General features: G+C 38.0%; 2 protein-coding genes across 3 annotated transcripts; one reads left to right on the forward strand and one right to left on the reverse strand.

Moving 5' to 3' along the window:
- The first annotated feature begins 2824 nt into the window (after positions 1–2824).
- Positions 2825–7923, forward strand: LOC121744975 (beta-glucosidase BoGH3B-like). The gene is made up of 9 exons (XM_042138700.1): positions 2825–3160; positions 3232–3436; positions 4251–4341; positions 4700–4845; positions 5012–5255; positions 5974–6078; positions 6164–6346; positions 6749–6950; positions 7228–7923. Exons 1-9 carry the CDS (start codon positions 3010–3012, stop codon positions 7698–7700), a joined length of 1800 nt encoding a protein of 599 aa, XP_041994634.1. The 5' UTR covers positions 2825–3009; the 3' UTR covers positions 7701–7923.
- Positions 7924–10115: 2192 nt separating this feature from the next.
- Positions 10116–12810, reverse strand: LOC121797064 (acyl-coenzyme A thioesterase 13-like). Of its 2 annotated transcripts, XM_042195804.1 has the most exons (4): positions 12554–12810; positions 12244–12384; positions 11180–11349; positions 10116–10383 (listed from the first exon to the last, which is right to left on the reverse strand). In XM_042195804.1, exons 1-3 carry the CDS (start codon positions 12752–12754, stop codon positions 11200–11202), a joined length of 492 nt encoding a protein of 163 aa, XP_042051738.1. In that variant the 5' UTR covers positions 12755–12810; the 3' UTR covers positions 10116–10383; positions 11180–11199. The 2 variants fall into 2 exon arrangements, with proteins under 2 accessions (XP_042051738.1, XP_042051735.1); XM_042195801.1 differs by lacking the exon at positions 10116–10383 and having other exon boundaries at positions 10947–11349; positions 12554–12808.
- Between the last annotated feature and the right edge of the window lie 13286 nt (positions 12811–26096).

Here is a 26096-nt window from a genome sequence, read left to right on the forward strand (position 1 = left end):
TAATTTGAATTCCAGAGTTGAAATCTTAGGTCCGCCTACCGTGCAAATATAGCTAGTAGCAAAGATGTTTATTCGATCCACTTCTGGTACTAGTTTCTTTTATTCCATTGATAGTTAATAAATAAACTTTGCTCAATCAAACTTAGAGCACATGCATCAGTGCCCGATGCATCGGCGGGCTGCTGTGCCGCTGAGCAGGCTGACGTGTTGCGTTCTGATTGGCCAATGACTTTGCCGTTGATGGCATTTTCCTTTTTTTAAAATAAAATTTTTGAAATATATATAAAAATCGATTTTAAATAAAAAAATTATTTTCCCACTTCCCAATAAAATATATCCATTTTTCCCCACTTTAAATTTATTTTTCATTATTTTTATCCTAAAATTCACATTTTCATCTATAAATACTCCAATTTTCACACAAAAAATTTTACACCACACTACACATCAATTCTCTCTAAATTCTCTCTAAATTCTCACTCTTTAACTCTTTCATAAAATGTCCGGCTCCGGCGATCACCCATCCGACTCCCGCGGATGGAATCACGAATGGTTTGTCTCATCGTCATTCCCTAATCCGGATACGGATTTCTCGCCCCCTCCTCAAACCCAAGGTTCGCATATTCTGGGTGGCTACCGGCCTTACCCGGTGGACGAGCAAGATGCCCCCGATGTGGGAAATACGGGTGGGCTCCCGAACAAGGCTCGGGAGGGAGCGACCCGACGCCACTGGAGGGCGGTTCCGACGCGCCTCCTCATCCTCGTAGTGTCCGTGTTCGTACTCGTGGCAGTACCGGAGGTGACATCAACGTCCGCACCCCGTACACTCCGGGGGGATGGAAAAGTTATTCAAAGCCTACTTAGAAATCTCTGAAGATGCGGAAACCGAGACGAACTAAACTGGGGACAGGTTTTGGTGGCGCGTCTTTCGCCGGTACAATGCCTACCGATCAGATGGAACCATCGAGCGCACTGAGAGTATGGTGCGCAATGCCATCTTAAGAGCCAACGATGAAATCCAAAAGTTCCAAGGGTATTACCTCCAGGAATAGCGGTCGACAGGCAGCGGCACGAGCGAGGTTGACATCATCACGGCCGCTATATCGACTTACCATTCAATTCAGTACAAACCATTCAAGTATCTCAACGCTTGGCAGGAGGTGCGTACTCATCCAAAGTATAGGGGAGGCGTCGCATCCTCCTCCAGCAAACGGTCGAGGTCGGTATCCCTATCTGACGCCGGCGAGGATAAGGTGGCTAGCCAGCTTGCCGGAGCTCACTTGGATAGCCCTGACGCCGGCCCGAGTAGTTCCCAACGCCGACCACAAGGAAGGAAACAGACGACGACCGACCGCCGTCGCACCGCGACCCCATCCGCACTGCAACTTCCCGCTCCCTTTGTGCCGCCTCCACCCCCCACCAACTCGTTGTGGGTCCTTTTGGGTCAAATCACTATGGCCGATACATCTCGGATGACTCCCGAGCAACTTGATTTACATCACGCAATGATACGAGCTCTCCAAGCTTAATTGGGGATACCGCCATCGGGCTAGTCTTCTTTAAATTTCAATGGATGTATTTTTTAGGGTTTAATTATGCAATTTTTAATTTGTAGGATTTTAATTATGTAATTTTTTTAGGATTTTAATTATGTATTTTTTTTATTTTTTTGGATTTTAATTATGTGATTTTTTTAGTAATTTGTAATATTATTTCGGGTATTTTTTAATGCATTTTAATAATGTGGAAATATTTTTATTTAAATTGAATAATAGAATGGTGTGGACCTTGAGCATGCTCTTGTGGAAGAACATGGATTGATGTGTATGTTGTGCTCTTGCGGAAGAGCAGGGGGTAAAAAAATGAATAAATGTGGGTCCGGGCCCACATCCATGCTCTTGCCTAAGAGCATCTCCAACAATGAAATGTAAATGGAAGAGATATATCATCTATTTACCTTCTCAAAAAGTGAAATATACCCTTTCAAAAAGTAACACAATCCAGAGGAAAAAGGTATTTAGAAAGGTAAATGGTTTTTTAAAAATAAAATAATACTACAAAATGCATTAAAAAATATAAAGTGTAATATCTTCTCAAATGATACTACAAATACCTTCTCTCTTGGATAATGATTTTTTATGCAAAAAAGGTAAATACGATAGTTATAAGATTTTACCTCTCCATAAAGATACCTCTTCAAAATGAAAAAAAGGTATAATACATTCTCAAATGATTTTTCATGCAAAAAAAGTAAATATGGTAGTTATCTAACTTTACCGCTCCCCTTGGAGTTAGAGCATTTCCAAGGGGAGAGGTAAATGGAGAGGTAAACTGATATAACTACTATATATATTTATTTTTCATAAAAAATCATTCTCCAAGGGGAGAGGTATTTGAGAAGGTATTATACCTTTTCCCATTTTGAAGAGATATCTTTACCTCTCCATCAATGGAGAGGTAAAATCTTATAATTATCATATTTGTCTTCTTTTCATGAAAAACTTTCTCCAAGGGGAAAGGTATTACACTTAAATGTTTTTTAATATATTTTGTACTATTATTTTTTTTAAAAAAATAATTTACCTCTCTATATACCTTTTTCCTTTGAAATGTGTTACTTTTTAGAGTGATATATTTCACCTTTTAAGAAGGTAAATACATGATATAACTTTTTTTATATACGATCTTCCCTTGGACATACTCTAAGAGTATGGACGTGTATGCTCTTGGAATGTCAAGTCGGAGCATGATAATCTACCAAAATTAATTTTCTTCCTGGCTGCAAAGAGTGGCAAGGAAAATGCACATGAATGACGAATGCAGAAATGCCGGTAGTTTATTGTATTATACAATGTCATTATTGAATGTGCAATTAAATAACTCTGTAGATTCCTTTTCATTAAATATAGCATCTCTTCACTCACTCTCTCATTAGTTTTACCAGTTTGCATTCTCACCTGAGATTTCCATTTCCATTTGCATTTGCATTTGCATTTGCTGCTCTCTTCCATGGATTGCGTGTACAAGGATCCCACCGCTCCCGTGGAGGCGCGTGTCAAGGACCTCCTCTCGCGGATGACTCTCCCCGAGAAGATCGGCCAAATGACTCAGATCGAGCGCAGCGTCGCTTCCGCTGCCGCCATCAGAGACCGCTTCATCGGTGCATTTCTCTACCTAATTCGCTGCCATTTCAATTCAATTTGATTCGATTGATATGATGTAATTATACAGGGAGTGTGCTGAGTGGAGGAGGAAGCAAGCCGTTTGAGAATGCCAAGTCGGCGGATTGGGCGGAAATGATCGACGGCTTCCAGAAGGGGGCTCTGGAGACGCGCCTCGGCATTCCTATTTTCTACGGCGTCGACGCCGTCCATGGGAACAACAATGTCTACGGCGCCACCATTTTTCCTCACAACATTGGCCTTGGCGCCACTAGGTCAGCATAATATGACATTAACTACTTCATTTTTAAATAAATTCAATCTTTGGTAGTTCATTTTTGTAGCATAACGTTTTATCTAGGTTTTCTTCTAGATTGAGTTCAAGCGTGTACAACTCCATTCTCAATATATGTTGTTATCAGTCTATGAGGACTCTCTATGAATTGACCTTTTCATTGCATGAAAGTTATAGATTGAATTCAAATTCCTGAATGAATTCAGAAACAATTCAATACCACTAGTTGTAAGATTGAAGCTAAAGTTGTGACTCTAATTGGTGTTTCAAATGTGATTTCAATTTTATTCGAAATGAAATTTCACAAGAGTCAATAATGCACTGTATTTATTTTCCTAACTTTCATTTAAATCGAACCAAAAGTGGAGCTGTGTTTTTTTATTATAAAGATAAGAGTGGCTTCTTTAGCTTGAGGAGATCCTAGGGTTACTGGAATAGGAAAAGGAGATGCTAAGGGAAATACAATAATGGAGTGTAAAAAAATTTATGATCATTTTAGTGTTTCAGAATTTCGGTTAATAGGTAGGTATTTCTCAAAAATCCTCTCGTTGCTTTCTAATGATCTAAAAGTTGACAGAAAATAGGATGAGTTGCTAAGTTTTGTGGCGATACCCCTTTATATTTCAAAAAGTTTTTTCCCTTTTTTTAGGTGGAATTCATTCTGTGATTATGTGATTTTTGTCCATAACATGGTACCCATGGGCATATAATGAAGGATTTTCTATTTTCTATGCAACGGAATTCTTTGATGCTTTGGTTATATGATGAAACTAATATCTGATAATTCAATATAGAGATGCAGATTTAGTCAGGAAGATTGGGGAGGTAACGGCTATTGAAGTTAGGGCAAGCGGAGCCCATTATGCATTTGCTCCATGTGTTGCTGTAAGTACTTTTTTAATAGAAAGGTGATAACATATCGTGTAAATAACCAACTTGTCGGAAAGGCTGAATATACTAGAGACTAGTATATTCACGTTCAGATTATGATTGAGTGAGTATCAACTATCAATGCTATGCATTCATCAACACCTCGTTTTTTATTTATTAACCCATGAGGAACTATAATTTCCCTCTAACTGTACAACACTAAACTGTTATTCTAGCAGCTTTAGATTCTTTTCTATCGCAGTCTACATTCAGTAGTTTCTATTTGCTTATAGGTTTGTTAGTCATATACACTGGTGGTTCCTTTTTTATATTACTATTTTCCAGTGCTAACTACTAAAAATAAGCATTTCAGGTTACTCGAGACCCCAGATGGGGAAGAAGTTATGAAAGTTATAGTGAAGACACTGAAATAGTCAGAAAGATGACCTCTCTTGTTACAGGCTTGCAAGGACAGCCACCTGAAGGGCATCCAAAGGGCTATCCATTTCTGGCTGGAAGGTGAAAAAACCAAAACAAAAAAAATTTATCTTTACTATCATGTTTATTTTGTCCCAAAGTTTCTTCATAATAATTAATAACCATACAGAGCCTGGTATTTATGATGAAATATTACCTTTCTTTGGAAATTGTATAAGTGTTGTTGACTCATAGTCTGGTATTACAGAAAAAACGTTCTTGCATCCGCCAAGCATTTTGTTGGTGATGGTGGTACTGATAAAGGTATAAATGAGGGAAATACCATAACGTTATATGAGGATTTGGAGAGAATTCACTTGGCACCATATTTGGATTGTCTTTCCCAAGGAGTTTGCTCTGTAATGGCATCATACTCTAGTTGGAATGGAAAGAGATTGCATACTGACCATTATCTTCTTACCGAAGTTCTGAAAAACAAGCTAGGATTCAAGGTACATAAATTTGAAGTATCATTATCTTTTCTATTATGGTAGCTCTCTGACATTGTTTTTTTTCTCAAGGAGCCCATCAAGGCATAAGATTAATACAGAGAATGCTAATAAAAGACAGAGACAATTCAACTGTGAAATTTTGTTATTAGTTCAAATGTGAAAAGAAAAAGAAATTACTGAAAATTCATAAAAATGTCACTGAAGGCAACAGGTAACCATTGTGTGAAATTGAATTGGCATTATATCTACTAATTCTTGGTTGAAATAGAAAGGATATCTGCTTAGACTAACTTAAACACTTCAGACCAAGGCCAATGTTATGCACCAGATTGCCCATGATTATAGTTTGGTACAATTGTTGGAATATGTATAATTTTTCATCGTCAATTTTGTACCAAGTCAACATAGAGAGATTCTATTAGTTTACCTCACAAAAATGTCTGTGGCTTATCTTTGTGTATTTGAAGATAAAGCTTTTCCAGCAAAACTAAGATATGAGGTTAACTGTAAACAGCTATGAGGACCAGAACCCTCATGCTATTCACTACAGCCGTATGTCCTCTGTAACCAGTCAATATTTCCCTGTGAGAAAAAATAGGATTGACTGAGGTTGTACATCACTTTGAACATTTTAGACTGCATGTTTTTTCTTTTTCCTTTTTTTTTTCCATTTATCAAATCATTGAGCTACTTTATAGTGAACGATAACCTGCCACAGGGCTTTATAATATCAGACTGGGAGGCATTGGACCGGCTTTATGTCCCTCATGGTTCAAATTATCGTCAGAGCATCCTATCAACCATAAATGCAGGGATTGACATAGTAGGAATAATGTCTATATAATTTCTTATCCCTCAATTTGTTTGATCTAGTTAAAAAATTTATCCTTGTCTCTTCATATATGCAGGTAATGGTTCCTTTTAGATATGAACTGTTCTTGGATGAATTTCTTTCTCTTGTTGAGTCAGGGGAGATACTAATGTCCCGCATTGATGATGCTGTTGAGCGGATCTTGAGAGTCAAATTCGTTGCTGGACTTTTTGAGTATCATCTGGCTGACTCATCTTTACTAGAATTAGTTGGTTGTAAGGTATTTTCTTCTTTATTTTTATGTTATTCATAGAATCAAACGCATATCTGATTCCCTGTTAAATCATTTGGACTCTTTTGTGACTATAAGTATTTGTTTGGGAGATTTGTAGATGTAACTGGACATCATGCGTTTCTGTGAAATTTTAATACTTATATCTCTCATGATATTCGTTTTTTGTTCAAATATCTTTCAAATTGTAATCAGTTCCATAGACAAAAACCTCAACTTTAAAATACAGGGCAAGTTTCTACTCCCAGCTTGTTTTATTTCCACTCTCTCTTGAGTCGTGATTGATTTTCTGGCTGCTAAGTAGATCCGAAACTTCAGAAACTTATATGGTAATAAGAAAGAGAGACTGTAGCATATGAGATGATCTCAATTGCCAATTTACTATTTCAGGCACATAGAGAATTAGCACGTGAAGCTGTTCGTAAGTCCTTGGTTTTGTTAAAGAATGGGAAGGATGGAAAAAAACCTTTACTCCCTCTAGACAAGAAGGCTAAGCGAATTCTTGTTGCGGGAACACATGCTGATAACCTTGGATTTCAGTGCGGAGGGTGGACAATTACCTGGGAGGGAACAACTGGCAGAATAACTGAAGGTAAGGTCTTGTAATATCCATCAACAGAAGTATTTTTTAATCTAGGATTCTCATCTTAATTTTCATGATCATGACGAGGATACGATGTACTTATGCAGATTGCTCACTAATCTTGAATTTTTATGTTTTCCTATATTAAGTGTGTGCATCAGTGGATAAAATCACAATGTTTACCATGGAAATGAACACAGTGCCAAAAAACGAACTGATTCGTGAATTTATTTGATACAGTTGAGCACATTTAATTGATCATCTTTTTAAATCATTGCTCTGGTAGGAACAACGATTTTGGATGCTATAAAAGAAGCAGTGGAAGACGAGGCAGAAGTGATATATGAACTAAATCCTACTCCAGAAACATTGTCTGGCCAAGATTTCTCTTTTGCTATAGTGGCTGTGGGTGAGGGTCCTTATGTTGAATCAGGTGGTGATGATCCGGAGCTCAAAATCCCTTTCAATGGATCTGAGTTGGTGAACTTAGTTGCAGATAAAGTTCCGACATTGATGATTCTGGTCACAGGAAGGCCTTTGGTTTTAGAGCCACAGCTTTTGGAAAAGATCGATGCCTTGGTTGTTGCTTGGCTGCCAGGTTCCGAGGGAAGGGGAGTCACAGATGTTGTCTTTGGAGATTATGCATTTGAAGGACGACTGCCGGTGACATGGTTCACCAGTGTCGATAAGCTTCCGATCCACACGGGGGAGAATTCTTCTGACCCTCTATTCCCATTTGGGTACGGGTTATCATGCTAAAGCTGTGAGGTGATCTTGAATTTGGCAGTGGTAATAAAGCATGGATTACATCAAGATTAATTACGCAGAAAGAAGCCGCTACTCAGAATTCTTAAATTGAAATCCAAATATTTTTATATTGATTGATGTTGTATTATGAGTATACTTGCTAATGTTAAATATAGTATCTCTATCAAGTATCAGTTGTTATGATGTTATTCTTTGTCAAATATCAGTTATGATATACTCCCTCCGTCCCCGAAAATTTATCACTTATTTCTTTTTTCGTCCGTCCCTAAAATTTTGTCACCTTTCACTTTTACCATTTTTGGTAGTGGACCCTACATTCCACTAACTCATTCTTATTCACATTTTATTTTAAAACTAATATATAAAAGTAGAACTCATCTGCCACTAACTTTTTCAATTCACTTTCTACTACATTTCTTAAAACTCGTACAGGGTCAAATGGTTCCAAATTTTAAGGGACGGAGAGAGTATAATAGGTTGGGGGTTGATGTAATGAAGTCCTCAATATAAAATTGAGGAATGCACGATCAATTTGTAGAACCTAATCGAAAACTTATAGGACTATCGTCATTAGTTACCCTCACTCAACCCAATTCATCTTTCATCCACATATACAACTTTCAACTTACTAAACTTTTACTTTCATCAATGACCCAACTAAACCCCATTTTTCTTTTTCATTATTTTTAAGACTAAAGACCATTTTTGGTCCTGAACATATGACAATTTTACGATTTTAGTCCAGAACATTATCTTTTGAATTATTCGGTCACTTACAAATAAAAACGGGTCAGATTTAGTCCGAATTGGACGACACTGTTTAAATTTAACAGTCAACGAATCTTAATTCGATTTTGACCGGATTAAGTTAATAATTATGTTTTATTAATGTCTAATATCTAATTAACCCAAAACAAAAATTAAAATTTTTAAATTAATACTCCATCCGTCCCATACAAATATGTGCACTTTCCATTTCTGTCCGTCCCACAAAAATATGTGCATTCCATTTTTGAAAGTTATATCAATTTAATAATGTAGGTCCCACTACCCACTAACTCTACTTTAACTACCATTCTTACTTTTCCATACTATTCTACTCCTCTCTCTTACTTTACCAATTTTATCTTAATTCCCGTGCCATACCCATTGTCATATTTTTATGGGACGGAGGGAATAATATTTATTACAAAAATAAATTAAAACATAAAATGGTTTAACAAAATTAAAACAAATGAACCGACGCCTCTTTCTTCACAATTCCTCATTCAATCGTCGTTCATCTCCCCAATCCCTCTCACTTGGAAAACATCCTAGTTTTCGCCGGCGATTCAACCCTGGTTCTCGATGGCCATTCCACCGTAGTTCGCAGCGGTGATTTACATAGAAATCAACCGTCGATTCAACCCTAGTTCTCCATGAGTTGGTTCGTGTACGACTCCTATCACCGTTGCTTGGGTGATCCTCGTGATAATAATTACATGTTTGAGAGGAGGAGAAAGGCACTACACAGTCAACCAGCTCCGAATGAAAATTGAGAAGGTAAGCTTTGCTTCATGTTTCATCTCGTTTCAAAAGTGGTTCCAAATTTTTGTGTCGAATTATCTCGATTCTGTTTTATTATGAATTGATTTGTCTCGATTTTGTCCTATTATGCGATTAGGGATTTCATGTTTTGGTATATGCGCTATGTGGTGGGCTGGCTGAGTGTGCCGAGCATGTGGGGAATATGTTTTTTGGAGTATGTGCATATATTCTTTGATGTGTGTTGGTGGGGACCAAGGTTGGTGATGGTCAACATGTCGGGTATAATCTTTGATGTGTGTTCTGCTTAGAATTTTAAATGCTTACGGTTTGGTGTTGGGGAACAATTCTGCATGTCAGTCGGGTAAGGTCGATAGCCACCCGAAATGCCCGAGCCTTGGGTAGGAGGAGATGCCGAAAAACTCGTATCCGACAACGGGGTCGACGTCGGACTACCGGAATATTAGTGGTTCCAACCGTGGACTGCCGAAACATTAGCTAAACCGAGATAGAGTGTTAGAAAATTTGAGAGAGAAAATGAGATTGAGAGATTTGGGTGTGATTTTTTTGGAATGAAATGGAAGGTATTTATAGATGAAAAAAGGTAAACTTTAGAGTAAAAGAAATGAAAAAAATAGATAATAAATGGGAAAAACGGATATATTTTATTGGAAAGTGCGAAAAAAAATCTGATTTTTAAAATTTTGAATTTAAAAAAAATCAATTTTCAACAGACAAATACGACACCCAGGCTGCCGTGCCGATGACACGAACGCTTCTCTTCTCGGCAGCAACGTTGTGCATGCTCCAACTCAATGACAATATTAGAAGAACATAAACAATAAATTTTAACTGATCAGATGTGATTTTGTTAATGTTCATTGGTTCTTTTAAAAATTGAAAATGCTACATTAATTTGACTATTTAAGAGCACATTAATATACATTTGTAAACTTTAGGCTCTGCATGCAACAACTTGAAAAGCAATGAAATACAGTTGTGATTTCAAACTACTTCTAAAACAAACCAATTTCTCTAATGGGAGATGAACGCTCGCGCTCTACTTGATTTCTCTAACAACTACGCCCGATCCAATTTCAGTTTCATTTTCAATTTCAGTTCCAGTCCAATTTTGTATAGCAACCAGACCCTAATCGAAAACGAGCATCACACTATTGAATTGCACATATAAACACTGTATATAGGCGAGAAACACTACATAAAAGGAAGACAAAGACAAAGACAAAGACAAGATAAGACGATATAATTTTAAATGTGCAATAACGCTAATCAATTAGAAAATATTTTATATATATATATATATTGCCTCTATAATACAAATGGACTGATATAATTATGACATTGTTTTTAAACGAATTATGACAGTGTAATTAAATGTAAACAAATAATTAAGAATACATCGTCGTTATTATATGGAGTAGTATTATAAATACAATCATACACTAGATTTCATTTATTGCAAATTTCCGCGACGTGATGAATCATAAAAATACCATTTATAAGGCATATATGACATGTAAATTTTATTAACATACTCCTAAAGAAGTATTTGTATTGTAATATATGATGTGTATAAACATTAAACACTATGTAGTATAACAAACTCGTTTTTCTTTTTGAGCTGGAGGGTGGGAGAAGGTGGATTTTGAACCCTAAAAGCTTTCCATTCCATGAAAAATTTATTGCAATTTATTTTATGAAAAGAGCATCCATTGATATAAATCATATAATTATGTGAAATACAAGGCATACATAATACAGTTGACAGATAAAATTGGACAATAATCTTCAAGGGGCTATTTTGTGGAGATAGGTGGTGGTGAGGGGCATACACATATATGTACATATTTGTATTTAAAATAGTGAGAGATTCATGATGGTGAAACAAACTTAATTTAACATGTATTTATTGGACGCATTTCTACCTCAATTGAGTTAAGCAGTCTCACAGTTTGCTGGCAGTGGCAGGTAAACTAAATAAGGAATGGCGGCCTTGAGCAACAATCTCTCCAGTTGTCCTGTTACGTATGAGCACGCCTGTGCCATGGTAGTTACCTCGCTGGCCTAAACAACGAGAGGTAATCACCAATTCGTCCTGCGCCAATAAGAAAAGGAGTAAGATGTCCGGTATATTATCACAAAGAGCAGGTATGAGATTTGGACAATCAGCATTAACATAATTCATGTTCAGGTGCACATCCATATTCTGTATGTAGCCTATTTAGTTTGAGTATTGCATGGTGTAGCAGTAGATTTATCTATCAAAGAAAAGGGTCGGATCCATATCGCGCTTAAAAAGCATGTGATTTGTAATTTCATAATGCATGGTGTTCTAACTGAGCACAAGCAAGAAAGTATCCAACTAGAATCAACGGGTCCACTTAGTATCTGTTGAAGCAATGAAATGTGCATACACTGCAGTTCATAAGCAAGAAAGTATCCAACTAGAATCAATGAGTCCACTTAGTATCGGTTGAAACAATGAAACGTGCATAAATTGCAGTTCACAAGTAATAGTACAACAAATGAAACACAAGCAACAAATTAGTTTCGAAGACCAACAACCTCTCACAATGATACTTTGGCATTGAGTACAACTGTACAACGATTGTATTTTCTGTACAAGTCCCCTACCCCCTTCTCATCTGTCTTAACCTAGCCGGTTGTGGTCGTCTATAAATATAATTAACAAACAAGATATAGTGAGGCAAACTACCTAGAGGGCAGAGGCTGATTCTATTTGCTGTACAAGTCTCCTACCCCCTTCTAGTATCTCTTAACCTAGCCGGTTGCGGTCGTCTCTAAATATAACTAACAAACAAGATATAGTGAGGCAAAGAGGCTGGACCTATTTGCAAATATAAGTCTCAAGTCATAAATGAAATTCTCACTGCAAGCATCATACTAGAACTGGCAAATCAATAAATTAAGACGAGCAACACAGAACACTTGATAATTTTCTAATAAGAGAAGAAAATAGATGACTGACATTCATCTTAGCATCGGAAATATAGGAGATCGACATGTCTACCGAAACACCCATGGGTTTGCCACACTTATGGATCGCCGCCGCACCGATTTCATCAACCAATGAAGCAATTGCCCCCGCACTCAACTTTCCAGTTATATCCTGCGCCAATCAACCAAAAATTGGAGGCTCAAACCAGAAAATCCAATGTTTATCACGAAACACAAGGCTGTATCAACTATCCTCTTATAATCCTCAACTAATTAAACAAAAATTAAAGCTAATCGCACCGATACACAACTCTGTCTTGAGCTAATTAGGAAAATCATACGGTGAGACGAGCGGGGACAGTGAAAGAGCAGTAGAGTGTTGAATCGAGTCGGACCGAGTCGACGCGGACACCTCGGAGGATTGAATACTCGTAGAAGCTGGGCTCCGCATGAGGTTTATGCGGCGCGAAGCGTAGCTGCGAAACGCGATCGGCTAGTTCGCCGGCAGTGATATTCTCGAGAAACTCTCTAGCTGTATCCATGGCTAATTTGGCTACCACCTGTGAGTGCTGCTTGTCGTCTCCCGCTAATAGTAATAGTATTCAATGGCTAAATTCCACGAATGTACGTCATGGAGATGATATCTGCCATTTGTACCCGAAAAAAAAACATTTCCCGTTATGGGAAAGACGCGTGAGCCTCTTGCGTCTTTTAACCAAACACGCGATAGTCTCTTGCGTGTATACAAGCGTTACTCTCATGCGTGTTTTAATTAAACACGCATCAAGCTCATGCGTGTTTGAATGAATGAAAAATCGACGCTTCTCCCCTCTTCCTTCACTCCCAGCAGCTCCCTCTGCACGCCCAGCGACGAGACGACGAATCGTCATCTAGCCGACGAAAATCGAAGTGAATCCGACATCTAGCTGCTCCCAATCGAATTTGAATTATTGAATTTGTGAATTATTGAAATTGGTGTCGAATTTTTGTTGAATTATTGAAATTGGTTTCGAATTTTTGGTGTTGGGATGAATTTGTGATGAATTTGGTGTTGAATTGTAATGAAAGACATATGTTAAAAGACATATTAAACTTTACAATGTTTATCAATCTTATTATTTTGTAATTTGTTCCTATCAAAAAGTATACTTTGCTTAATCGGATTTAGAATACTTAAAAGCAAATTAGTTGAAAGCACCGTCAACTTTAGATTTGTTTAGTTCTCTTAACAATGAAAATTAATTTGTTTTGATAAACTAAGATTGTTGTTTGATGAAAATTGTTGTTAGTAACTAAGATTTGGTGTTGGATTTGATCTAAGAGAATTGAATTCTATATGAGCTGATTGAATTTTGAAATATAAGTAAAATATATGGAGTAATGTATACTAATTGATTTTTATCCATGCTGGATTTCTGATCATAATATCAGTTAGAAGAGCGACTTGCTAGATCATTTCATCCATGCTGGATTTCTGATCATCATATGTGTGCTACATTTCTAGTGTCAGTTCATCATTTGATTTCAAACAGCGCCACATGCTCTGCTGGGATACGATCAATCTCTCAATCTTTTCTTCAGGAGATTTTGCATAATGATTCTTGTCCAATGGTGGTTCAAAACCCTGTTAAGGCTGAGGTTGATATTGATGTTGATCAGGACAAGCTTAGTTTTGGTAATGATGGGGATCCTAAGTTGGCCAATCCTCATTTGACCTTGTCGGAAAGTAATCCCCTGCATCGTATGACCATGATGAATAGATTTGATTTTGGGAGAATGGATAGTGGCTAAGGCAATTTGCTTGATAAGTCGGTTGACTAGGCTCATAATCTTGAAAATCGAGGTGAGATTGGTGATCTGGATATCTCATTTGCCATGTGGACATTTGGGTGGCAGTTGGATGTGGCTCTGACTGGTATGGGAAAGGTGAGTATCCTTCCGCCCAGCTCCATTCTCCACAGTGTGGGTATTCATATTGACACACGCCTGCCTGCCCTCCAGGATTCCAACTCCTATTTGAACTCCAGATCTCTCCCGTATCCTGGCGATGACTCACTTGATCAGTCTAGAAGTGGAGTTTGATTGAAGGAACTTGCAGATGGCTTGACTCAATTGCTGAACTGAACGCTCTCTCAAGTTTGTCGATCCGGCTCTTCAACTGATTGTTGTCATCCATCGTGGAAGTATTCATCTCATTCCTTTGGGGCAGAGTGTCTGATGCATCATCATATTCTCTTTTTGCACTTAGAAGTTTCTCTATGACGATCTTGGCCTTACTCAATCTGAGTTTGGAGAAACTTTCCCCACTTGATGAATTCACCAGGTCCTTGCTCTTTGCATCCATTCCCTCGTAGAACCTTGAGTAGACCTCTACTTCCAACAGGTTACGGTTCGGGCATGCATCCAAAAGACCTCTGTATCTGTGCCAATATTTGCTCAGACTTTCATCATACCCTTGGGTAGCTTCTCTGATTTCCATTCGGAGTGCATTTGTTTTCGCCGCTGGAAAGAATTGGTTTAGGAACTCCCCATTGAAATCTGACCATGTATTGATGATGTTGGTTCCAATCCTTTAAACCAAGTCTCTACTTCTCCCTTCAAAGAGAGGGCCTTCAAAGAGAGGGGGATAGCTTTTAACTTGAAATCCTCCTCACTTGACCCCTTTGGCCTTTTCTGCACTTTGCAGATTTTACTGAACTCATGGAGGAATTCAATTGGGCTTCCAGCACTAGCTCCCCAAAACACATGCAGAATAGTCAACAAATCCGGTTTGATATATATAGCTTCTGGCAGGGGTTGGTTCGTTTTCAATGTGGGTATAGATTAACCCTATCTTCGGATCATCTGTCTGATCACAAACCATGTAAGGTTTTTCCTCATTTGGGGTGCCCATTGATTCAAGCGGACTCACAAGAGTGATGTCCTCACTTCCTTTGTTGTTGGCATCCGAGTTAATTGGTGGAGTGGGAGGTGATTCTTCTTGGACAGTATTTGATTCTACTCCCTCTTCTGTTCGCCTTCTGAACTCGGTGTTCTCCAACTGTGGTAAACAAAAAACAACGAAAAGTTTATTCACCTGATTTACACTAATTTTTTAAAATAAAACTTGAGACGCTCCGCCCATCTATGTGTCCCTTTGCTTCAGTAGTCCCCTTGGTCCACACCAGTAGGGAAAACGCTTAATCCACTTAGATAAGGACATTGTTTCTTTACTGTTGTTGCCCTGAGCTGTCTCTCAACTGAAATCAAAAGGAAGAAAATATTAACAATATGTACACTAAGAGCATCCGCAATGGCAGACGCGGAATTCCCACCGGCGTGCGGGAATTCCGTGGTGGACGTCCACCATTGCGCGTCCCTTCCACGGATACGGAATTCCACGAAGGAATTCGCAATTCTGCGGCCATCGGTGGAATTCCGCGGGGAATTCCGCGCGGACGTCCGCCATTGCGTTGACGCCCGCGGAATTCTCGTTTAATGCATTAAATGTTTTTTTTCGGTTCCTATATATACATCCCGTTGAACTTCATTTCATTCGCACCACTTGTATTAACATGTATTATCATGCACAACATGATTGTTGAAGATGAAGGTCCAGCACTGACTGAGTGGGCCAACGAGGACGCTGATACTGCGGGTCCAAGCCACGGCGTGGCCACTAGCAATGTCCGCATGGGGATACCCCACGACGATGTCGATCGAGTCCGTGCATTCGCTGACATGCGCCAAAAACAAGCCCATGTTCGACTCCAGAATGATATTGTTGAAGAAGTATGGCAGCGGAGGGTTCGTCGGTGATGTGGGGGTGAAGCATTATTGAAATGTATTTTTTTTAATTTGGTGAAATGTATTTTTCTTTTCTTTTATTAATGGAATAATTTTCCCTATTTGTGTCGACTATTTAATTCCGTAAATTTCTTACTTCCGGAAATTGTTTAATTTTGGGAATTCCTTCGGGAATTCTTTCGGGAATTCCGCCACTGTGCAATGGGAATTCCTTATGATGTGGCAGTGCAGTGGGAATTCCTTATGACGTGGCAGGAGGTGTTTTTGAGAATTCCGCCGGGAATTCCGCACCACTGTGGATGCTCTAAGAGAATATTTTGAGGGGGGATTTGTCAGTCAAGTTGCCATCTTCCCACATATATATGTACACCAGCAATCATTTTCATGCCCTCACCTCATATAAATAATAACTCCAACAATATCCTCCCAACGAACCGGAGGAGGGAGCAATCCAACGGGACCTTTTGCATATCATAAAAGAGACAAATTCAGCAAGTTCCTTTCACAATCACACAAATGTGAGTACCATCAATACCTCACTTTTTTTTCTTCCACATATTTCTGTTAGGGTTTGTATACTAGAAATCACCTTTCGAGTGATTGAATACTGTAAAACTCTAATTATTATTTTCCAATAAATGCAACAGATTATTTTTGTCATAATGTTGTTATGTTTTACATTTAATGGATGTTTATTGCATATTTAAATGTATAAGTGAACATAACAAAGTCTAAGTCTTTGTTTTAGTAGACCGGTTGTGGGCTGCGCTCAATTTAAGGTACGCGGTCAGTCCTGAACAAAGAAAAATAAGAATTTCACAACCTAGATAGGCCTAGATTACCTATCGTGAAAGATTGCAATGTCAGTCCGATTATTTCTAAGCCTTATTGAAATATGATGACGTTGGTGTGGTATAGCACTGAAAGGATCTAACAGCAAGACAAGTCTTTATGCTATCTACTGAAAGACGAGGTCTTGATAATTAATTTCTTAATCAATGTACGTTAGCATTGAGCATACGATATTGAGTATCTACTACTTTGACTTACCAAAGGTGCGGGTTTTTCGTCACCCAATGATCCAGGTATATTGGGTAGTGGTGATCATTATCTGGAAGGTGCTAGGATTGCTATTATATTGAATCGTGCGCGAGGAGAGTCTCGTTTGATAACATCCACAAGAGGAGCTCGAAACAAGGTTTTATTATTCGGAACCTAGCTAGTTGGAGTTTGATTACTCTATGAATAATAAATAAGAGTTTCTTGCTAAGTCCACTCTTGGAAATTAAAATATGTTAATTAATTAAGTCCATAGCATACATTAATTAATTAATGGATGTTTCTATCTTAAGCGCGGGAAATGAATTAAACAAATAAAAGGAAACCCGGAATACTTGTAATTTCGGATTTGGTAAGGCAATGCAATATTACTTCTGTAGTGACTGCTTGTAATATTCCAATATGAGCTTGTATTAAATTGTGGGTTCAATTTAATTAGTAAAAAACTGATTGGGTGAGGCCATATCCAAATTCTTCCTTAGATCCCTCACTGGGCCCTATATGTGACTTAATATAAATAGGAGAATAAAGGAGACAGAAAACACACTTTTCCATAACAAAAATTTCGTCCACCTCAGATTTGAGAGAGGATCGAAATTCTTCTCATTCCGTGAGCGGATTTCTGTCTTCGTTATTTAAGTCCTAGTACACTGGTGAGATTTGCCCACACAAATATCAGTCTACAGTCCGGGACACCAGTCAGAAGATCCGAGGTCGAGTTCTGAAGATCTTCACCTGGAGAAGACGCCATCTTCGATTCTTAAGTGAATCAACGAGGTAAATTGGCTAACTCCGTAGTATGCATGTTTTAGGGATTGTTTGATCTAAAGCATGATTATAATTCAAGTTATGAGCATGATACGTGGGAAAATTACGCGAATAGAATTTGTCTAAATAATCAGCTAAATAGATCAAATTCATGTGATCGGTTTTTATGCACGCTTCCGCTGCCAACCCCTTCAATTTCAACATATTGTATATAGGCAAAACTAGGCCTCTGCCCAAAATACCAACTTAGCATCCGATGGATATTGCATATAGGCAAATTTAGCAACTCAAGAACATAGTTGCTATAGCATCTCAAGAACATAAAAATGGCAGATTCTCAAAGGATAATAGGAACTTAGCTTGAAATGACATAGGAGTCTGCCGGAGAGACTTCCGGTAGTAGGCTCGGCACTCCGTCGCCGACGATGACAGCCCAAGAACATAAATTGAACCGCCGGTTTACGCCGGTTCAGGTGACTTTTCAGGTGGCAGGCGTAGGGGTGCAGGTCGTTGGCCTGAAAACAGGTCAGAAACCGCCGGTTTTCGGTCAGAAACCAGCGGCTTTCGTTAGCAAACCGTGGACTGAACCGCCGGTTCAGGCGGTAAACCACTGGTTCATGCCGAATTTGAAATTTCAATTTTTTTTATTTCTTCCAATTTTACTCCTTTAAATACCCCAGTTTCCCCTCATTTCTACTCACCCCATTCTTTTGTTAACAAGGATTTCCTTCTCTTAATCTCCATTTCTCTATACTCTCCTCATTCTCTCTAATTGCTCAAGTTGTTTACTAGTTTCTACGTACTACTATATTTGTTGTTGTGCTCGTAATTTACCACTTATTCCATACTCCATACATATTCCATCCATACTACTTTCATTTATCACTATGTCTTCTTCTCGTGGTGGACCGGGACGTGGTGATCGGGGCTAGGGAATTGAGTTTGCAAGGCGACCTAGTCAAAATCAAGGCGACCTAGTCGTCGAGAAATTGTGGAAGAGGTTTCCCGAGTGCAGGCTGAACGTATGCAAGTAAGTAATGAAAAATTATTTTTACAATTCATATTTTATAATTTCATAAGACTGAGTTTTTTATTTTTTTTTTGTGTTTCTAATTAAACTTCAACTTGTATTATATTTATAGATAGAAGAAGATCATAGGATGGCCATGCTACTCGCTGAAATGCATCAAGGTGGGGGCGAAAGCGGTGGTTCCCAACAAAATGACGAGTACGACGTGTCTATATCGTCGTACTCGGACAACAATGATGATAGATCTCATTCTCGTATTCCGTCTAGCATCGGCGGTGGCGGGCCTAACGATTGCGGCTTTTTTCTCTTGGATTCAAGTTATATGGAAGTGATAACTGAACCGGATGGATCAGTTAGCAAATGTCGTTGCCACTTGATCAAGTTGATCTCGCTATCGCACGCCACCAATGTAATTTATAAACTTCTAATTTTGCACTACTTTAACAGTAAAGCGGCAAGTTCGGGGTCGATCCCACAGAGAAGCTAGTGTATCAAGTGTGTGAGTAGTTAATAGGGGTTTGGCAGCTGCCACATTTTAACTTGGGAGTTTTTAACTACTGATTTTTACTCTAGACAGAATTTAAGTCACTAACTTGATCAAGGAAATTTTAACTACTGGATCAAGTGAATTTCAGACTGGAATGAAAATTAACTACGTGAAACAGTAAACACCATAATGAAAACGAAAATAGCTTTGATTAAAACTAAAACTCAGAACAGTACAACGTGAAATTTAAACTAAGCTAACACTTCGGAAATACGAAAGCAAGTAAAACCGGGGAGATCCTAGGCGGGAAACTTAAGAATACGCCGACAGATATCAAGTATTCTGCAGCGCTCCTTCGATCAACCTTTCTAACTAAGCGTTATTTTATCTAAGCTATCTAGAGAGCTGAACTAGACTAGAGAGCTAACTAAACTAAACTAAAGACGGAAAGTAAAGGATCAGATCTGCTTTGCGTGGTGGCACATCCTCTATTTATAGGCTTGGCATGACTTCCAGCTGGATAACGATCTTGGCAGGGAATATTCTCTCATGCTGAGAGTGAGCGACTCATTGATTGCTACGTTCTTTCCTTCTAGAATGACAACGTTTTTCTGTTACAGATTCGTGACTCAGCTCCGTCCTTGTGTCTCATATATCAACACGTGTCCCCTTTGGCGGGCCTAACGATCGGCGCCATTTCTCTTGCTATAAACCTATGCGCAACGGCGCCATTTTGGCGGGCCTAACGATCGGCGCCATTTCTCTTGGATTCAAGTTATATGGAAGTGATAACTGAACCGGATGGATCAGTTAGCAAATGTCGTTGCCACTTGATAAAGTTGATCTCGCTATCGCACGCCACTAATGTACTTTATAAACTCCCAATTTTGCACTACTTTAACAATAAAGCGGCAAGTTAGAGGTCGATCCTACAGAGAAGCTAGTGTATTAAGTGTGTGAGTAGTGAACAGGGGGTTGGCTGTTGCCACACTTTAACTTGGGAGTTTTTTAACTACTGATATTTACTCTATACAGAATTTAAGTCACTTACTTGATCAAGGAAATTTTAACTACTGGGTCAAGTGAATTTCAGACTGGAATGAAAATTAACTACGTGAAACAATAAACACCATGATGAAAATGTAAAACAACTTTGATTAAAACTAAAACTTAGAACAGTACAACGTGAAATTTAAACTAGGCTAACACTTCAGAAATACAAAAGCAAGTAAAACCGGGGAGATCCTCGGCGGGAAACATAAGAATACGCCGACAAATATCAAGTATTCTACAGCGCTCCTTCGATCGCCCTTTCTAACTAAGCGTTACTTTATCTAAGCTATCTAGAGAACTGAACTAGACTAGAGAGCTAAACTAAACTAAACTAAAGACGAAAATTAAAGGATCGGATCTGCTTTGCGTGGTGGTACATCCTCTATTTATAGGCTTGGCATGACTTCCAGCTGGATAACGATCTTGGCAGGGATTATTCACGCATGCTGAGAGTGAGCGACTCATTGATTGCTACGTGCTTTCCTTCTAGAATGACGATGCTTTTCTGTTACAGATTCGAGACTCAGCTCCGTCCTTACGTTTTTATATATCAGCACGTGTCCCCTTCTAGAACGTTGTCCTTGATAACAGAATGTTGCGCACCATCCAGCTCATAACCTCATGTGTCCTTCTTCTGGAAGCCAGCGGTCCCCTCCTTGATGCTTGATTACTACCCTTGATCAACTCCCCTGCTTTCTGGCCTTTTTCGCCTATTGTACTTGCTTGATCAGTCTGGCCTTGTTGCCTTGGTCAAGTGGCATTTTTGCACATTTAACACTTGTTTTGCGCGATAAAATTGATCAAGTTGCATACATTTTACCCCTAAACCGATTCATGAAATAAGCCTTATCAGGCGGAAATAAGGAGATGCCTCCCCCTCCACCCACTAACACGGCAAAAGCTTTGAAATCTGATATTTTTGTCAAACACTACAAGAAGGTCTCGGTGGTGATTCCAAGACCTCATGATCTGAACTTTCAAGAAGAGACATCGACATTTCATGCGTATTGCAACTATTGCGATAAAGTGTACAAATTTGCGAGTGGTGGAGTATATGACAACCTCCGTCGCCATTTGGTAACAAAGCATCCGGTAGAATGCGGCACTATCTCTACCCAGACCCAACTAAACTTCCAACCCGGCGGCTCGGGTTTGTCAGGTATGCCTCTGTTTAAATATGATCAAAATTTTTTTTCTGATGTTATGACTAGATGGGCGGCAATGAAGCATTTTCCTTTTAACGTTTATGATGACAAAAAATTTGAGGTTAGTATGCAAAGTGGTTTAAACGTAGCAATCAAAAGAATAGGGAGAATGACCGTTCAACGATCTACCGTTAGGAAATGTTTTGAGAAAAAGTTGAATTATCACGTTATTTAGTTAACTTGGGCCACAAAGTGAACATTTGCTTAGATGTGTGGACTGATTGTTTTAACCGCCATTCATACATGGGCATTACGGTTCACTTTGTGGACAATAATTGGACTTTAAACAAGCGTTTAATAGGTTTTAGAGAATTTAAAACTCCACACACTTCACCCGAAATTGCTTCTTTGATTATACAAGTTTTGAATGAGTTTCAAATTTGCAACAAGATATTTTCTATTGGTTTTGATAATGCAACTGCTAACACTGCAAGTATTGGCGATTTGATTGCGGTTTGTGCTCCGGTAAATGGAGGTAAATATTTTCATCAAAGATGCATTTGTCATATTTTAAATTTATGTGTACAAGATGCGCTCGAATTATGGCAAAAGCATGTTTCTCCTATTAGAACTGCAGTTAGATTAATCCATCAAAAGACAGCTATTCGCAAAGCATGGAAGAAATATTGCCATCAAAAGAATGTTAGATATACGAACTTTACTATGCATGTGTCTCATAGATGGAATTCGACATATGATTGTCTGAATTCTACTTTGACACATAAAGATTCTTTATGTGATTTTTTTAGAACCTATCCCGTTCATGATTTATATCTTTCGCATAGTCGTTGGGAACATAGTGTTACTTTATTTAAATTGTTTAAATATTTTAAAAATGCTACTGTTGAATTATCAGGTGTTTATTATTGCACTGCTGTTCGTGTTTTAGAGCATTACATGTACACATCACTTAGTTTTAAAACTGCAATGAAAAATGCTTCCTCTTCACCTGAATTAATGTGTGTTTTATATTATATGATTGAAAAATGGCTTAAGTATTTCATTGAGATTCCAACCGTGTTTTTGATTGCAAAGGTATTGGATCCAAAATGCAAATTATTCGGTACCTCTAGTATTTTAGATTTTTATTATAACAATTTGAGTTCAATTGATCTTGACCCCATTCAAGCAATCCAATCCGATACCAGTGACGAATTTGGAGTAGACCTCTCAGAAACCTTTCAAATAACCCTCCCGGACCGGTCCATTATCTAACAAACCTTCGAGTTTAACTGTCACGACCGCACTTCCTAAGAATAGAAAGTACGGTGGGTCGTGACTAATGGATGAATTAAGAAGCGGGGAAGAAAGGGGAAACAATCAAGGGGTACGACATGTAAAACAAAAGATGAAACTTTATTACCGAATTATAGTTTGGAATCACGAAGCAACAAGGTTCGTAGGGAAATAGTCCAACAGATTAAAGAAAAAGATAAGAGTTTTAAAACTTGGCACAACGGAAGCATTTGAGAGTTAGCTACTACTATGTATGAAGACACAATAGCAACCATAACATTTATTGAATGCGGTCTTTGTCCAAATGCTCAACATCCTCCGTCCTCGTCAACGCTCAACCTGTACATAGGGAAAACACATGCAGGGGTTGAGTACTTGATGCACTCAGTGAACTCATGCCCAAAATACATTTTATCAATAAAGTTATGTCAAGCCATCATTGAGTGAAACTCGGGTTTTACGTTTAAAGAAAAAAAATGCCGAGAAACACTAAAATCATTTCCATCGTAAAACATGGTTGCGCAGCCCATCATCATCATCATCCTCCATCATGTACCATATCTGAACCATCATGTGAAACGAGAATGTTGCCACAAACTCGTTCACTGGACCGGCCGACCCAAAGGACGGCTCACGATCCCCATCAGTGCACTAGCCTAAGTAGCGCTTAGACCCTAGTTAGACCCGAATTCGTTAACCATCAAATTCTAGTAGGACATTATCCTAGTAGACAATCAGATAGACAATTCAAAACATAAAATACGGCATGACACAACATTTAAACCACCCTTATCTCACCACATACATATCATTGCAAATAAAGGAGTTTAAGTAATAAAGCCCACCTCAAAAGCTTAGTAGTTTCCTAAACAAACTTCTTGATCCAACTTTAACGAGCGTGCGAACCACCTTTTGAGAAAATTAAAGTACACATCACTCTCAAGAAAGAAAATATTTAGAATGCATGCACTCTAATTAAAGTCTTTTATCTCTTTTCTCGGTTTTTGTGCATTTTTGATTATTCAGCGGCCGCCCAAGGCGTCGCGTGCGACGGCGGTCGGCCGCTCACGCCAATACTTCCTTCGTTGGCTCCTCGTATTTTTCTCCACAATATCGAATTACAGAACCTCAAAATTAATAAAGCGCATAAGTTAATTATCGCAATTATTTCCCCTCAAAAATTATATTTATCTCGGACTTAGGTTAAATTATTCATCCCTCGAATTATTCGGAAATTAATTAAATAGTTTCCCGCGATTTAATTTAATTGACGGCCCAAAGATTTATTTACTTAGCCCACCTTGTTCCTCCAATTAAAAGAAATGAGCCCAACAAGAAATAAAAGAATGAGGCCCAAATTCTTTAAACAATATGTAACAATATGTAACATCCCAAATTTATTGGAAATTTCATTTATGAAATTTAAATTGTTGCTACGTGATTGAGTTTGATTATGTGGAATAAATCATCATGGGGAAATTGGAATGAAGTGCTAGTTATATTTAATGTGGGGAATCAATTTAAATAAAGATCATGCATCTTGTTCTAGCCAAATAAAGTGGCTATTGCCGGCCACTCCAATTATTAGAAATTTTATTCTTTCTTGGATTTAACTAATTGTTTTGGGATATTCATCCAAATTAAATCCAAATCAAATTATCCCTAAATTATGCTACATGAAACTCGAACTCTAACCTATTATTTTTGTGAGTTTCGGATATCCTCTACTTTAATTAAGAGGATGAATTAGTTTCTTTGATAAAATTTGTACCTTGTTGATTCCTTCATTTATTTTAAATCCAATTAAATCTTGCCACATTTTATTCTCTCACCCCAATTAAATTAAGAGTTGCATTATTTCCTTGTGGCTAATTAAGCCAATTTTCGCCCCCCCTTATTTGTAGAGGAGAATATATTTGTTTCCTATTTTGTGGAATTCCCTTTATTCAATACCAAATTAATACCTAAGCCAAATTAATTGAGGATGTGAATATTTTCCTTCTATTGTGTCTCCATCCCACACGTTTTTTTAGCTTAATTTCCTTGGGGGAAATCTATTTTATTGTTGCCTATTTTATGTGAGTCTTTTCCTATAAAGAAATTACCAAATTTAAATCCTATTCTATTTAATTGAGGATTTAAATAATTTCCTTGTTCACACCATCAAGATTTTCGCCCCTTCCCTCATTATTTCATACTTGGAGATTTAATTTATTTTGTTCCCTTGTTTATGGAATATTCATTGACTTATTTCCTAAATTTTGAATCTATTTCTCTACAAGTAAATACCAAATAAATTCGAATTTATTAACCTAATTTTCAAAAATTTTCCTTCTTTTTAATTGTGGATTTTATTTATTGGCCTCTATTTTATTCCTCCATAATTAATTAATTAATTAATTTATGGGATTAAACCTAGGACTATATAATCACCTAAACTAAACCCTAGCCCCCATTCTCCCTCATAATTTTCGTGCCTCACCTCTCCTCCCGCTCTTCATCCTCTCCAAAATTTCTTCCATCCTTGTTCTTGCATCCATTGAAGTTTGATTTTCAAGAGTTCCCGGCGAATCGCATCAATCTTTGCTTCTACCTTTTGGTTTTCGATTCAAGAAGGTATAACTAAATATTTTCCACATCTTCTCCATTGAAACCTTGTTTTTGATTCCTTCATGCATATACTGAGTGTAGGAATCATAGATCGCAAAATTAATCGGTGGGAATTTGTGTTTGTATGAGAAAAACTGTGAATATGCGATTGTGAATGAATATGTGTAAAGTTTGAATGATTCATTGGTGAATGATGTGTGACTATATGAGAACATGATTGTGAGAACCTTTTGAAGCATGTTTGTGTGTGGGAAGCATGAACAATCGTGTTTGGTTGAATGAGGAAGAAACCCTAATTTCAAAATTTTGAGACCTGAAAACTGTGATGTTCGGACAGTGGATTCCGACGTATGTTTGACTGACCAAACGATCATATTTTGGTTCGAAAGTTTAACTGAGTAAACTTCAAGGTGTTTTATGTTTTGTGTGTAAATTTCAGCCCCTTTTGACGAAAGATTAACTTTTAATAAATTTTTGAAGTCGACTGCGCAATTCTGCCAGAAACTTGTATTCTCGCCCAGAAAGTTTCGTTTTCTATTTGACTGACCAAATGACATCATTTTGATTTGAATTTTAAACTGGATGCAATTTGAAGTTTCTTCTGTGGTTTGTGAAAATTTCAGCCTCATTGGACATCGGATGAAGTTTTG

The sequence above is a fragment of the Salvia splendens genome, chromosome 1 (genome assembly GCF_004379255.2).
Source record: "Salvia splendens isolate huo1 chromosome 1, SspV2, whole genome shotgun sequence".
Lineage (NCBI taxonomy): Eukaryota > Viridiplantae > Streptophyta > Magnoliopsida > Lamiales > Lamiaceae > Salvia > Salvia splendens.